General features: G+C 40.4%; 1 protein-coding gene across 1 annotated transcript in view; it reads right to left on the reverse strand.

Annotated features, from left to right (window-relative positions):
• LOC126095180 (protein mesh) overlaps positions 1-16,681 on the reverse strand; it is a 267,125-nt gene that overhangs the window by 169,055 nt on the left and 81,389 nt on the right. The window contains exons 4-7 of the mRNA XM_049909911.1: positions 13,538-13,675; positions 11,398-11,566; positions 11,100-11,211; positions 9,331-9,476 (exon numbers count right to left, since the gene is read on the reverse strand). Coding sequence (XP_049765868.1) covers positions 9,331-9,476; positions 11,100-11,211; positions 11,398-11,566; positions 13,538-13,675 — 565 coding nt within the window. The remainder of the gene's footprint in view (positions 1-9,330; positions 9,477-11,099; positions 11,212-11,397; positions 11,567-13,537; positions 13,676-16,681) is intronic.

Genomic DNA, 16,681 nt, shown 5'->3' on the forward strand with positions numbered 1-16,681 from the left:
GGAGGTGAAGATACACATACTCGGCAATTCTGTGTGTTCACCTCACCCGCCAGAGAAAAATGAGCTACGTCTGTCCACAGGATGGTCCAGGGCCATCTCCCGTCAACTTCAATCCTTCCGAGAAAGTAGGGAGCGGAGTCAACACGTCGTTGTGTGCAAGCTGCTGTACGATATGGATCTTGTACAGATACCATTTGAGGATGGTTCAAAGCACCTGCCGTACAGCAGACCACGGGATGTTCACTGTCGTAACGCAGTACACTCAATGCCTAACGATCGGAAATTGTGCGCAGCGTTGTCTGCCATAACAACAGCGATTTCATCAAACACCTGTGGTGCAACCGCTCGTCGGCCTCTTCCCGGAGCGACAGCCGGTTCTCCAGTTGATTTGAATGTTTTCATCATGCTCTTCACAACGGGTGGAGAAAGAGGGCACTTCCATAATCCTTTCGGCCGGCGATATTCTTGGAGTGCACCTGCAGCATTACTGTTGCTTTGATGAAGGAGCTTCACCAATAATGCCCTGCTCCTTTTGTCCAAGCTTATGCTGATACGCCAACAAGCGAACTGCGACTGGTCAGGCGTGTGATGCTATGAATCACGATGATTGATTACTGCTCTTGGTGGTCATAGTTGGAACTGGACGGTGGGGCTGCTACGCATGGAAATCATGCTGGACATTAATGCTACCAAGTTTGGCCCTCGTACGGTAACTAGTTTCCGCGTTATAACATGTTGAATAGGGAGAGTTAATTATAACCACCCAGCATACTTATGTTGCCTGCGACAAACTACGATGCATCTCCATGCCAATTTGGATTTTTCTTATGGCAAAAAGTCACCCTTTAATTATCTTTTCAAAGAAAACCCCAAAAGCTCCTTTTTTAAGTCCCGATCATAGTCTTTGGGAAAGAAATTATCTCAACAAATCCATGCATTATTCACATTAACAGGATCAGTTGTTTTACAGCGTGACTTCCATTGGCGCTGCGGTTCTCTTATCTTTTGGAAATCGATGGTAAGAGACGTCCTTTGATTTATATGAAGCATTTTTGTATTGAGCGCCAACGGCTTTGCTGCAGTGGTAATATCGGTTCCCGTCAGATCACCGTAGATAAGCGCTGTCGGGCTGGGCTAGCTGTTGGATGGGTGACCATTCGGTCTGCCGAGCGCTGTTGGCAAACGGGGATGCACTCAGTCCTTGTGAGGCAAACTGAGGAGCTACTTGATTGAGAAGCAGCGGCTGCCGTCTCATAAACTGACACACTGCCGGGAGACCAGTGTGCAGATCCGCAGCCAGTGACGCCTGTGGATTGAGGATGACACGGCGGCCGGTCGGTACCGTTGGGCCTTCATGGTCTGTTCGGACGGAGAGGAATTTTTTTTTTTTGCGTTCAGCGATAGCACAGTGATTTCTAGTTTTGCTCATAGTATTACAATTCGACGCAGTGATTTGGTTGCTTGCATTAACAATGCACTTGTGCACTTGTAGTGTCCTCACTTCTCGCTTCCCGAATTCCTGGTAGCGTCACGCCGTTTCGTCAACAGTCTGCGCGGGAAGCCAATATGGCATATCCTGATACAATACGCCGAAAGTAAAAAAAGAATGGTTCAAATGGCTCTGAGCATTATGGGACTCAACTGCTGTGGTCATAAGTCCCCTAGAACTTAGAACTACTTAAACCTAACTAACCTAAGGACAGCACACAACACCCAGCCATCACGAGGCAGAGAAAATCCCTGACCCCGCCGGGAATCGAACCCGGGAACCCGGGCGTGGGAAGCGAGAACGCTACCGCACGACCACGAGATGCGGGCGAAAGTAAAACACGTGCATGTTTGTCCGTCGAGTTTCCGAAAGAATCTGTATAAAGTATCGAACTTGACAGTCAATGCGGTTTGGTTTTTTTCGTGCGAATGAATCGTATTGCCATAACCTACTCTACAGGTTAGTCAAGCCGGAGCCTTTCAATATGACAACATCGTGCACCTGTTAAATTGACGGCTGAAATTTTAGAATGGGCGTCCCGCTGCACGCTAAAAACAAAGTTGATTCGTTCTGCAGTACATGCATTTATACGTTTAACACGTGCACACAAAAACTAATCCCTGATATCTTCCCATTTACTTAGCGACAATGAAATTTTAACAAGTGTCTAAAAGTTATGAAACACGCATACGGAACATTGTGCAGAAGTGAAGTATATAACAGGACGAGTAATACGCAGGTAAATAAGCACAATGTTACGATTAACACATATGTGCACGAGAGAAATAATATTACTACTCCCATTTAAATAACCAGTTATGAAATTTTAACAAATGACGAAAACTATGATAAACGAAAATTAAAAAAATCGTGCAACTGTCAGGTGTAGGGTAACATGTACGGTATGCACATACATAACACATTAAAAACATTTTTTCAACCCCAACAAATGTAAAGGATGATTGCAGCCTGCTGTCATGTATCGAATGTAACATGCACCAAGTGGTTAAATATTATTCTACAGTCGCTTTGTTATCACTTCCATCAGTATAAACAGAAAGACGTAATAAGATAATTGTTATTATTTTTCTCGAGTCAGAAACATACATAAAACACAGTAAGTTAATTATCTGCTTCGACAAAAACGCTCTTCTGATGAGCTATTGTTCTGCGTGCCGGTAAGGTTTTGCATAGAGATGTTAGAAATTGGTATACACTACACTTGATTCTGTTTTATCGCCACAGTTTCTTAATCAGTAAAACCAACATACAAGAACTAAAATAAAAATATGAGAACAAATTATGAAATTACTTTGATATGAGTTTATTTGTCTTATTTTCAGCTGAAATCTGTAAGGAAGCAGTTAATTTACAATTTTACAATAGTTTCAATTTTTTAGAATTTCTTTCAGTGAAAACTTGTAGAAACACAACGAATCGTTTATTATATTATGATGCCACTTTTTTTACTTCCTATAGTCCTACTTACATTTTCACACAAGTCTGTAAAGATTTTAACCTCAATTTCTGCAAGCAACTTTGTTTCTGTTACTTGATCTTCTTGGTTCTGTATTCTTTCATTTGGATCTTTTCCAGACTCAGATTTAGTCAGTTGACTTAAATAACGTGGTGAATTGGGAAAAATTCTTTGAATCACACTTCAATGCAATTTTGTTCGAGCTCGTGGACACTTCCGCTTATTTCTCTGCAAACATTTTAAGATAACAATTGCTACTGCTACGTCCCAATCTTCAAAAAGCTTCGCAAGGGCTTGAAAAGTATCTAGCCTTCCACGGAATTGATCTCTGTGTGTCTGTATCTCTTGGGAACCAGAATATCATGCTGTAGCTCTTATCATCACTTTAAAAGACCCGACGCACAAGCGACAATCCGTTGCATGGGCATGCGATTGCTTCACAGGTCGCACGTGTTTGGGCAAGTTGCAGCGATTGGTCTCTGATCGCATGAAAATCCCAGGAAATTTGATGAACTGCATACGATGTGTGGCAGCTCCTCCAGATCGTTTTTAATTTTTTTGAGAATTATGGGGAAATTTTTGTGGAAGGGGCGGAGACTTTAGGGGAAACGGAAATCTTGGGGAAATGTTTGGGGAAGAAAATTCCGGTACTATGGAAATTAGGAGGTTTTTTTTTATATGTTTAACCTGACTACTAATGCCATCTATGATACGGTAGTTGAAACAGCACATATTTAGTTTTCTAGATATTGAATAGATGCCACTCTTTCTTCAAAACAAATTAATTCAAATATACGGATAAATCAAGTTGACACTCGGCGCGATGTCTGATGGGAGCGACTATACATGGGAAATGCCTTTGCGGTCTCTCCCATGAGCCACTGTGCTGAGTGCTGTGGAAGATACATATGGGGCCCACGCCGGGCGCCTAGGGGAGTTCTAAGTTCTAGGGAACTGATGACCTCAGAAGTTAAGTCCTATAGTGCTCAGAGCCATTTTTTTCTACGATATTTCCGAACTGGAGCAAAAACTTGATAGTGGGGCCCCTCTTCGCCCTTCCTTCCCCACCGCGCATATGAGATAGGACATTAAAAAAGTCGATGGTTCAAAGACATGTTTATTTTGTAGTGCACATAAATTTGGAATCGTCATACTCTCCCATATAATTTGCGTGATGTCCCCATTTCTTCTCCTTCCTCATTCTAACAAACAACCTGGTCATCACTACTTGTCTAACTATTCCTGCCATTGTCAAAACTTATTCTCTGGTTAACTTCAGTAACCCTGCCAGAATCACCAGTTTTGTTACCCCGCGTTTTTCTCCGCGTAGGCGTTATTACGCCGGGCGCTGATAACCTCGTTGTTGTGCGCCCTGAAACACTAATCATCATCATTGTTATTACGTGTTCGTACAACACATTTTCCGCGCTATTCCGAGAATAAAGCTTAAGTGGCTGCTAACCGGGGACTGTAGAACTGGCTGGGCCTTAGTAGCGTAGCGATCTGGCAAAAATTTTCTGTCAAAATTTCATTTTTTTGGATACACCGAGAAGATTAATATGTAATCTTTCTTACCTGTTATTCTTGTTAGACGTTTATTTCCACTCTGGTAGTCGTAGTCTACGGATTTAGCTAATAATTATAACAACGCTGATCATTTGCACACCCAGTCAACCACATAAACCAGCAGCGACTGGCACTTACCCAATGGGGTTTATTCAGCTCACCTCTTATCGCTCCATCCCCTTTTGTCTGCGGGAAAGTTGTTTTATTTCCAGATGCGACGGGGGTTCCCCTGGCAGAGACATCACGTACACTATGCGCTCATTCAAAAATCAACTTATGATTCGTTCAGAAATCAACTTAGAATCTGTTCAAATACGTTCGAAAACCAACGGGGATGCGTTTCAAAATCATATGAATAATCAATAGACCTACGTGCACTGAATGCTAGGCGCTTTGTGAAACAAAGTATTTTTTTCTTCAATAATATGAATTTGGCAGCCCCTGAAATCGTCGCCCGGGACAGATAGCCCGGACTCTTACGTAGCTATCACAGAATTATGTTATTGCTGTTCTTAATTAAAGACTCAGCCGTTTGTTCTATATTTAAACTTATTTGCACAAGGTCAGGGCAGAATGACGCCGACGAAAAGCCAGACGTTGTTGGGAAAAGCCGGCCGGAGTGGCCGTGCGGTTCTAGGCGCTACAGTCTGGAGCCGAGCGATCGCTATGGTCGCAGGTTCGAATCTTGCCTCGGGCATGGACGTGTGTGATGTCCTTAGGTTAGTTAGGTTTAATTAGTTCTAAGTTCTAGGCGACTGATGACCTCAGAATTTAACTCCCATAGTGCTCAGAGCCATTTGTTGGGAAAAAATTTGGAAATTTGTGGTAAGTTCCTATGGTACCAAACTGCTGAAGTTATCGGTTCCTAGGCTTACACACTACTTAATCTAACTTAAACTAACTTACACTAAGGACAACATACACAGCCACCCGTGCCCGAGGGAGGACTCGAACCTCCGACGGGGCGAGCTGCACGAACCGTGGCAAGGCGTCCCAAGACCGCACGGCTACCCCGCGTGGCAGACTTTGGGTTCGACCCTGGCTGCGAAGAAGGGACGAAGGTGACGGGATATTTTCCCTGTTAATGAAGGAAGTTCGGAACTTCGTGAGAGTGGACGTAGTGTTTTAGCAGCTGCTAACGTACCGGTACCGTATTGTAGTGCGGCGGGTTGTGAGGGCCACACAAGACACTTTTCCTCGCTAGATACAAGAATTAGGACACTTAATGCTTCGTTTGGTCCATTCAGTTTCTGGAAAGTGAAGCAATCAATACAAAGAAATTTTTGCAAAAGATATTCCTCTTCTTTATTTACTGCATTTAAGCCGCGTCCAAATCGGACGTGCCGCGCCACGCCGTGCACAAAGGCGCGGTGCGGGGCAAAGTAGAACGGTACAGACCAAAGCAGAACTGCGCATAATGGAGCTAATGGTTCAAATGGCTCTCAGCACTATGCGACTTAACTTCTGAGGTCATCAGTCGCCTAGAACTTAGAACTACTTAAACCTAACTAACCTAAGGACATCACACACATCCATGCCCGAGGCAGGATTCGAACCTGCGACCGTAACGGTCGCTCGGCTCCAGACTGTAGCGCCTAGAACCGCACGCCCACTCCGGCCGGCCATAATGGAGCTGTGCCGTAGTTGTGCAACAATGTTCTAGCGGTCATGCGTACGTAGCGAGAAAAATGGAAAACGAGAAACGCCGCCCAGACAGGCTATAAGAAGTGTCAACACCGGACGCGCCGCGCTGCACGGCGCCCAACGTACACTAAAGCACTGCCCAGAGCAGGGCAGAAAGGCGCACAACTGCGCAGAATCGAGGCCCACGGCAAAGACAGGCCATGGCACATACGTCACACCACGTGATATTGCAGGTCTTACCAGTACCAGCAGCCGTATCGGACGCGGAGCGAGAATTTAATAGTTCTTGAATGAGTGTTTAAATGCATGCAAATTCTCGTTAGCACGCAACAAAATTAAGACCTTTAATGATCACCACACAGTCATCTGTTGAGGGTGAAGAGACTTCTCGATCGTGAAATGAGGATTCTCAGGCCCCCAAATGCACCTATTTTGCTTATTGACGAACCTATCCAAATGAAATTGGGCTTCATCGCTAAACCAAAAACGCATATGCATACTGATTCCCATCACGCCCTGCAGCCAACCGTCCAAACCGGTCAGAAGTTATGACGATTTTATTTCAATAATTGTCACCCTGTATGACAAACACATTTACGGTCTCTGACAGTTTAATGTTACATATTTGGCAACAGCAGCTACCGTCACAAGTGCAAATAGCAATGGTAATGTATGATGATCAATCAATAAAAAAGTTGCTGAAAGTAACTGATAAAGAGTATCGCAACATTGGATTCACCAGCAACAGTTTCCATAACATAGGCAGTCGGATACCAGCTGACTCCAGTCGGCAGACACTGAACTCGCCCAGAGAGTCGACACTGGACTGCAGCGCCGTCGCTCCTCAACACTCATCTAACATTTCCGAATAGTTTACGCTCCAAAGTTGAGACACTGGCCAGATAGCTACAATCCCGACACACTACAGTGCTGAAGTGCCAAGATTGCCCGAACCCTGGCGCAACTTAACTAATGTTTGCTAGTATCACAGGCGTTTGGACAACAAGGATCGAATTTCACAAAACCTTGCTCCTACCCAAAAGACAATTGCGATATGGATTAGGTGCATCAGATCGCTGGCTGAACGAAAAGAGATGCCAGCCACAGAATATCGTCATTTAGCAGTAAGCAAACTGCACTACGACAATTTGTAAGTCCACTGCAGTAATATGACGTTACCACAAGCTCCACAATCACCACTGCTGCTGACAATCCTGCTGTGTCAGAACAGTTGTACATATCATACAGGCTGTGACGAAGCAAGCGGAGATAATTTTAATTCCCCTCCTGTTTTGCCATCTGCCTCGTTAAATTCGTTTTTTTCACTTTTAACAATTTAACATTAACATACGTGAATATAATCTGCATTTTCATAAAAGAGAAAGATTGGCCCTCAGTTTTAAAGAATATAACACCAGATCTAATTTTGTGCTTAGATTTATGTATGTGATTGATTTTCCAATTTCTTTTGGCTATTCATAGTTAGTATCTTTCATTTTAGGATGAAATCAGTAATTTTTTCGTAACTTAAATTCTGTTGTTAAATATAAACAAATATAAGTTCTATACTAATTATAAACATTTGGAAGAAGAACTAATAGTATTCTTAAAGTAGCTATTTGGCTCTATTCGAAAACAAGTTAGCAAAGTCAGACTTTAATTAATTCCAAAGTAACTAACAGTTTTGTCAGAAGTATTGTTTGCCTACTTATGTTTGTTAATTTCATGATTTAAACAAATAATTCGGACTAACCCTTGTAGCAGAAGAAACTGTTAAAAAGACAAAATTTTTCGATGTATGCAGTTAGTTTAATGAGTTAAATTTTAATCGTAATTTCTGTAAATTTAACTTCGAACAGTGTTTAGTTTCAGTACCTATTATTGTGATGATACGGTGGTAAGTCAATTGTTATCCGCAATTTAGTTATATTTTTGTTTATTCTGGTAGTACTGTCGCATGCTTTGTTTATTTATTGTTATATCCTTGCAATTTTCAAGCTGCTGTATTAGTTATGTTATCGCTGCTGTGCTGTTAATCATGGTTGCTCCACTGTCTATTTGCAGCATAGAAGAGCAACGTTTAGTGATCCGTTTTTTTTGTGGTCAGAAGACGTATCAGGGGCCGAAATTCATCGAAGATTTTCGGTACAGTACGGGAACAGTGTTTTGCCGCAACGGAGTGTCTACAAATGGATTGAAAAATTCCGAAATGATCGCACAGGTGTTACGCATGATGAAGGAGCCGGACGATCGTTTACCGCCACAAATGAAGAAAACATTGAGCATTCACATGAAACAGCTCCAAGACCACAGATCCAAGATCTGACAACTGCCTGATTCACGCTATGGTGAACATCCCGTCTTTGTTCACAAGGATTTGGGCGACAGAACTCATGTCATGATCTGCACAAGTATCATGAGATCACCTCTCCAATCACAACGCTTTGGCCACTTCACGATGTGAAGGTGTGCATTAACAAAAGCTTGGCGATGATTAGAAATGTAATCTGCATGGTGTATTAACAAAGAGCTATCATTGTAGTGCTTAATATTATTTGCATGTATTCCAGCTAAACATAACTTAGCAAAATTGGCAAGGGAGCCTCTTCATTGAAAAAACTGCTGTTAGTTGGCTTACATCAAATAGTCCCTATTCATCTATTACTGGTACACTGCATTAATATTCACTTGAATACTACAATTAATTTCTTACTCTGCTGTGGAATGTGTCCAGTTTTCAAATTCCTGGTGTATTGAAGCTTAGTGCCAGAATGGAGCTTGAATGTGGAATCTTGCCTTTCACATGAACGCCTTTACTGACTGAGCTATCCATGTGTGACTGACAACCTGTCCTTACAGCTTCACTTTCTCAGTACTTCTCTCCTATTTTCCAAACTTCTCTAAAGTTCTCCTTCATACGACATTAATTCATTTTCAACCTTTTTTATTTTTTTTATTTTTTAGAGAGTAGGGTATTTAACGTAACCATGCTATTATTGCATTTACAGTTTTCTACGAGAGAGAGAGAGAGAGAGAGAGAGAGAGAGAGAGAGAGAGAGAGAGAGAGAAAGGGGGAGAGGGAGAGTGAGAGGGGAGGGAGAAAGAGAGAATGCTGTTTTTAGGGTATTTAACAATGATTTTAATTTGAACTTACCGAGAAAGAATTTTCCTTTCCAGTCATATCTCCCTTCATTTACTGTTATTTCAAAAGGTATATAACCTTCTCCCATTACAAATGGTTGGACACACACTGCTCTATTTGTGTCAACAACAGTGCCTCTGACTTCTCTGTAATCAAACCTGAAAGAAAAAGCACTTTTCTAAAAAAAATACGTCTAAAAATTCTTAGAACTTCATGTTAACACCATAAGCTGGTTTTAGTGAATAATGCTTCATTGACAAATACTTTCCATGGGAAGTCCCTTTTTCATGTCAATACAAAAATGCATCATAATAAAAACATCGTGGTACAATAGGTTTTCACGCAGAATGTCGTATTCATATTATAAAAATTATCTCGATGAAGAAAATCTGAAAAAAAATAATCTTGTTGTCCTAGTTGTTGACTCTAATATATGAGCTGGTGGGTATATGGTTAATTTATGCTGCTTGCCATTAAAATTTAGAGAGAATGTAAGAAAATTTTACTTATTATGCATACAGTATTATGCATTATGTCTTATAGTAGTCAGAATATGTGATTAACTTTGTAGGTGATTTGGGAGCACAGAGAGAGTGAAATTTAGTACACAGAGAGGCTCCCAGTTTTAATCTAGCTGGGTGTCAGGATGGTTCGAGCATGATGGCAGATACAAGTACATCACTCCATGTTGCTTGAACGCTATCCCAGAATTCATCAGTCATAGTGGCTGGCAAGTGATGATGCAACTCGTGACCAGATTTTTTAATGATGAGAGACCTGGAAAACATGCTGGTCAAGGCAAGAGTCAGAACACCCTATGTAGGCCATCTCAGGACAGGCAACTCGAGGTCTCAGGTTATCTTATTGAAAATTAATGTCACGGAGAGCTCGAAGACAGGGCACAGTCATTGACATTTATAATACATCAGAACTGTAACAGTTGGTGTCCAGACAACTGGCTATGCAAACAGAGATGTTTCTGTTGTGTATCCAGTAGCACCCCGTGCCATCACTGTGATGAAAAATGCACTTCATCAAAGTATTGCAAATTTTCAGCAGCAGCAACTGATGTCATACCTGAAAGTTTCAGCACTGCAAATACATAAAATGCTACAGTGTATTACAAGACTTACCACTTGCGCTTAATCTTTAAAATTTGTTAGTAGGTGACAGAGGATAATTGCAAGCTCAGATATTTCAGCTTCTTAATGATTCTTAACCACAAGCAAAAACATATGACTGTCTACAGTGCTCTCTCTGTTATACATTTAAGTGCCTCTATTAGTCCAACCACATACAAATTTGTCACCTTTCAGAAATTTGAAAAAATGATCAGCAGAGAACTAGTTGGAATTGGCCACTGTAGTAACAGTCTAAACAAAGATGAATTAGCAGAAACATGACGAAAACAATTCATATTGACGATTTAAGTGAACAAAAAGGTGGAGTAGTGGAAACATGTCACCAGTAATGAGTTTTTAATGTGAAAGCTTTGCTGTCTTAGAACCTTAAGAGTGAAGTATTAAAGACTTTCGCTATTTCTTGAAGCATTTATTAACAAATCTGTCACAGAGGTAGCACATACGCTTGGCTACTGCTTTTGAACCAACTGGTTCATTCTGAAGTCTGAACTACTGAGGCTGCACTGAAAGTGCCTGATCTTAATAACGAACTTTCAATGTTGCCTCAGAAGCACAGTCTTGAGAATAAACTAGTCACCAAACATATGTCAGTTTATTCCATACAAGACTTATGAGACAAAAGTATCACTGTGTTTGTACCTGCAGGTCACCTTGTCTGTTGGTTTGAAACATGGCCCAGTGATATTTACTATTGTGCCACCCAGCATATTACCACTCTCAGGAGCAAAGATCAATGGTAGATTGGCGCCAGCTGTAAGCCAAGAAGAACATGTCCTGCTAAGTTTCAAATTTTGCACACATTTATACAAGCAGTAATAACAGGAAGACAGAAAAACAACAGCAAAAAATAAAGTTATGTAGTCAGTTAAAATACAAATAAAGCAATAATTAATGAGGCTCTTGTCTAAGAACTAAAAAAGTCTGAAAAGGAAAGTACCTATGTCCTTGTTGCAGGTGCCAGGCATTATCTTCTCATCAATGCGAAATATGTGCCTCCCTGGAAATCCGTTTCCCCAGCCTCTTCCTGGAAGATCTCTAACTGTAGACATTTGTGAATATGGGAGATACTCATAACTTTGTGTGCCATTGCCAGCATTGAAACCAACCTGAAACCCAGGATGATGACAATTATGTTCAAAATATGAAAATATTAACAGTTACCATTAAGGACTATAAACATTTGTTCTGTGTGTCCTGAAATATTTCTCCTCCCCCCCCCACATACACAGAGGGAGGGGGGAGAGGGAGGGAGGGAGGGAGGGAGGGAGGGAGAGAGAGAGAGAGAGAGAGAGAGAGAGAGAGAGAGAGAGAGAGACTGTGCCAAGTCCATGCACACTTTTGTAATACCAATGTAGAGAGTTCTCTTTGTATTTATGCAACCATATTCTGGTTTAACTTTTTTATGGAGGGAAAGTTTTTGCTTTGTGGAATTGTGCAATAAGTGTAATACGTGGTGCTCATTTTAGAATCTCTTGTACACAGCTCTTTAAACATCTCTGCATACTGACAATAGCCTCACAGCACATTTAATCCATTATGAAATCTATTGTCAATGATCAATGACAATCTGAAAATGACACTGATACTCTCTAATATAATACCGTACTAGAAGGAGAAATGAATTACCATATCCATCACTCAGTCTTAATGTGACACAGAAAAGAGTGGTTCTGAAAGCTTGCATATGTAAAATCTTTTTGTTTTATATGTGTGTTCTCTTGCTCCTGCTTGGTGAGTGGATTTTATATCTATCCAATTAAATTGTATTGATAAAAAAGAGTGAGATATTCAGTCATAAAGATTGCTGACTACCTACTGAGTGATGTAAGTAATTAAGTTGATAATAAAGTTAGCTTTTAACACAAACTGAAATCTTATCCGCTTGATAATTCCTTCTACTCAATTGCAGAATTCCTGATTTTTTATTAGAATACTGTATGTATATATGTTTTATGGAGAGCGAGAGACATGGAACATAGTTATGTATAAAACTATGTATCCATGTACATAAAAGGAAGAAAAACTGTAAATGATGAGCATGTTGCCATATTTTCAGCTGAGAAAATGTACTATAATGGTAAAACTGATTAATTTCTTATCATAGTCAGATGATACACTTATGATCCACAGAAGATTCAGATAGCTAATAATCAACTCTGAGAAAAACATCTACATCTGCACTCAGAAAATGTGATAAGATGAGTATAAGACAGCAATCAGTTTTGTCAATTTCTATCAGGTATTTCTACTATTCCATACACTTAATAAATCTTGTTGTTCACTGCAGTTAATGTTGTATATCCATACCAGAAGGTGATAATTTTACAGTTGTCTTTGGGATAGTTTTGAATATCTTGAATGGGGATGCTCTGAATGTATGAAAATAGCATTTAATGACAATACACACCTTTTCAAGGATCTGAGAATGTACATTTTTATCATTATTTCAATAGCTTGATACACACTGAACACATGAGAAGTACATATTTTATCCTCTAATTTCATAGCAGACTCTGTACACTGTTACTGGTATATTTATAGATGTAACACTGTTGACTCAGATCCCCTAATGAATCTCATAATTCACCATGGATGATATGTAATTATTCTCTTAGGATCAATTTTCAGTATGAATCAAAATCTGTCATTTGGTTTACCCCCATTTGGGCTCAGACATATTCAGTTTCTTGCTAGTGATGACTGTATGATGTAGACAGTAAACTGTACAATTATCAGCACCATTATCCAAATAATGTGTGGCTAATATGCTTTAAGTTTCGAAATTCATATACTGATAAAAGAAAATCATAGTTTAAAACACACTTATGTCCACATTCAATCAATCCACCCACTGAATCACACTCTAAACAACAGAAATGGAAGTTATTCATACTCTCATAACGGAAAATACATATCTAGAATAGAATTAGAGCAAACTCCCACACAAATCCCTTCATTAATCAATAATAACAGTGAAACAGTAAATGGTAATACAATTCTAGAAAACTTCTTAACATATCCACAGTTCATTATAAATCAATATACAATGAACACTCTTCAGCTGGATTTTAACTTACATAAGCAGGAACACCACCTTCTCCGCCTGTTGTATCACCTCCTGCTTCTGTATGAGATGTCCACTGGATGTTCAGATAATTGAATATTGCATATGTGAAAACTTCATCTGTAGCAAGGACCATCTGGAAAGTGTTAGTCTGTAAAATCGGAAATAAAAAGCAGATTAGTCTCTTTTTATGTTCTCATTTCTAGAAACACTGTGGAAACAATGTCATAGCAATGCCACAGAAGCGAAGTGATGTTTCTCACATACAGCTTAAAATTTTGAAAATTTTCCGTTATTACTTATTGAGCAGTATGTGATATACATGAAGGAACTATCACAGCCGCCACGAATGTGGCATGTGTGACGAATATAACACAATAAAAAAAACACACACACACACACACTGTGTGTTTATTATTGCATTGCAATAGACAAAAACTCTGAAGTAATTTCTTCATTAATCAGTTACATTTCCATTATTCCTGTCCACACATAGCCAAGGTTGATTTGAGTACCCTGCAGAGGTTTCGCTGGGAAACACTTACAATACTCCATACTGTTCTGATCTTTACCCGCTCAGTTTACATATTTTGGAGTTCAGCAGAAAGCCATTCATGGCTGTCAATTTGCTTCGGATGAAGAGGTGTGTGCCTGGATATAATCATGGTTCCGTAGGCAACTGCCGACATTTTCCATGAAGACATTGACAGACTTGTATCACAGTGGGATCAATGTATTAACAGTTATGGGAATTGTATTTGAAATAGTAAACATTTTACTCACTTTTCTTCCATTTGCCTTGCTTTCATTTGACTACCCCTTCTCATAGATTTTGTCCATGTGTATTTCTTGCCTTAGGCTTACGAGTAACTCATATCTATATTGCGCATAATGATAATGCACTTCATGAAAAATACACACACCTTGGGATTAAAATGACACCATTTCAGAGACTTTGCTGTCCTCAAAGAGGTATGATTTTGTGTATATAGACTGAAGCTGTGAGTAAAAGTTTGTACCAAGGCTGTGAGGGCAGATCCACCGCGTCGGGTACACTAGCAGGTCCCTCGGAGGCAGAGCCCGTGGGCAAAACAAGCGACACCTATGGTGTCCCTTGCGACGTGCCAGGTTCTCCGCCAATGCTACAACCCGAGGCAGCAACCAGAAGGTGACTACCCGTAGCCAAAAGTGCATTCAGCAGTTCGTGAACTTCAGTCAGCTCCTCCTGCATCCACACACAGCATGCACACAACCTAACCATCCTATCAATACTAACTGAAAAAGTTAACTATAAAGGCAGACAGAATCCTAGATATGCAGCTTGCTACCTTCCTGATGCGTCACCAATGGTCATTGACGTCTTAATGAAGTACGTAGCTGAATGAATTGACACTTTCAAAACCGAGAGATTAAACCTCTCAAACAAAAAAACACGCACGAAATTTAATAAAAAATGGTTCAAATGGCTCTGAGCACTATGGGACTTAACATCTGAGGTCATCAGTCCCCTAGAACTTAGAACTACTTAAACCTAACTAACCTAAGGACATCACACACATCCATGCCCGAGGAAGGATTCGAACCTACGACCGTAGCGGTCGCGCGGTTCCAGACTGTAGCGCCTAGAACCGCTCGGCCACACCGGCCGGCCGAAATTTAATAAATATCCTACGAGGAAAACACGGAAAAACTTGCCGTTCTGTAGATGTATATCAGCCGAGAGCTGGAGCCTGACTGACTGGCTTACTATACAAACGGACGGTTGCTTTCGAAACAAAACAGATTAGCAACTACTGCATTAAAGACTGAATGAATTTACACTTACAAAAACGCGAGATTAAACCTCTTAAACAGAAAAACACACACGAAATTTAATTAATATACGCACGAAATTTAATATAAAATGTCCAGTGCTTGATTTAAAATTCCCACTAGTCTTAAAAAATGCCGCAGGAAACCTATCTCTACCTGGCAACTTTGTATTCAGCTGGCAGCAGCAGTGCACCTATGGGGCGAACATGAGTTGCGGGGATTCAGAAGCTTGCTAACACTGTCTAGCCTACGATGCGTCATTGCCAGTGAAATTGAATTGAATGTGACTTGTATTAACGGTAACAGTACAATATTTTCGTTAACCGAAAAGGAAGAAAGGTATTCATCATATGCAGAAGAACGTGGAAACAGAGCAGCTGAGCGGTATTTCGTCCCTGCACCAACAGATAAAAACCAATCGCGGATGACGATCTAGTAAAGAAGAACTGAAAAAAAGTGAGGAAGACTAAATGTGCAAACAGAGGACGGAATGCACAACGGCCAAAACTAGAAGGTGACGTATCGAAGTAGATTCAAGGACACCGTCAAAATGGCACTGGAATTAATACAAAAATAATTCAAATACATGCTCAGAAGCTAGCGCTACAGTGGAACTTAACAGACTTTAAGGGGTGAGTTGGATGGTCCTGCAACTTTATGAAACTTCAGGGACTTAGCATGCGAACCAAAACAAAGGTATCTTAGAATATGCTACTAGAGTATGAAGAGAAAATTTTATCTTGCCATCGCTTTATGATTCAACATCGAAAGAAAACCAGAATGGAAATAAGACAAATAGCAAATGACTAAACTCCTCCTGAACTGTTGCCATGAAACGTGCTATAACTGTAACTATAAAAACAAGTGGACATGAAAAATGCACTACATTGTTGTCCTTTCATGTGTTAAACTTAATCCAATGAACATTTTCAAGCAAAAAACAGTTGCAAAATCTTCTGAAATACCAGGAGGTGTTGTTCACTTACATGACAAGGGTTGGATGGGCGAGGCTGGCAAGAAATTGGAATACAGAGTGTGAGAGAGAAGAAAATGTGCTTTGTTGAATAAGAGCTCTCTTCTTGTTTACTTGTCATTTGAAAAATTCCGTGAAAGGGAAATTGAGACAGGGAAATACAGAGCTCGCTGTTATTCCGGGCAGACTAACTTCACAACTGCGGCTTCCAGATGTCTCGATAAATAAACCATTTGAAGTATATATGAGAGAGGAATGGAACAAATGGATGATGGATGAAACCCAACATGAATGCACACCGAAGTGAGCTTTAGAATGACCTATAATCAAAGAAATGTGATCAGTGGATAAAACAGTCATGGTCTAGAGTGA

Source organism: Schistocerca cancellata, chromosome 8 (genome assembly GCF_023864275.1).
Source record: "Schistocerca cancellata isolate TAMUIC-IGC-003103 chromosome 8, iqSchCanc2.1, whole genome shotgun sequence".
Lineage (NCBI taxonomy): Eukaryota > Metazoa > Arthropoda > Insecta > Orthoptera > Acrididae > Schistocerca > Schistocerca cancellata.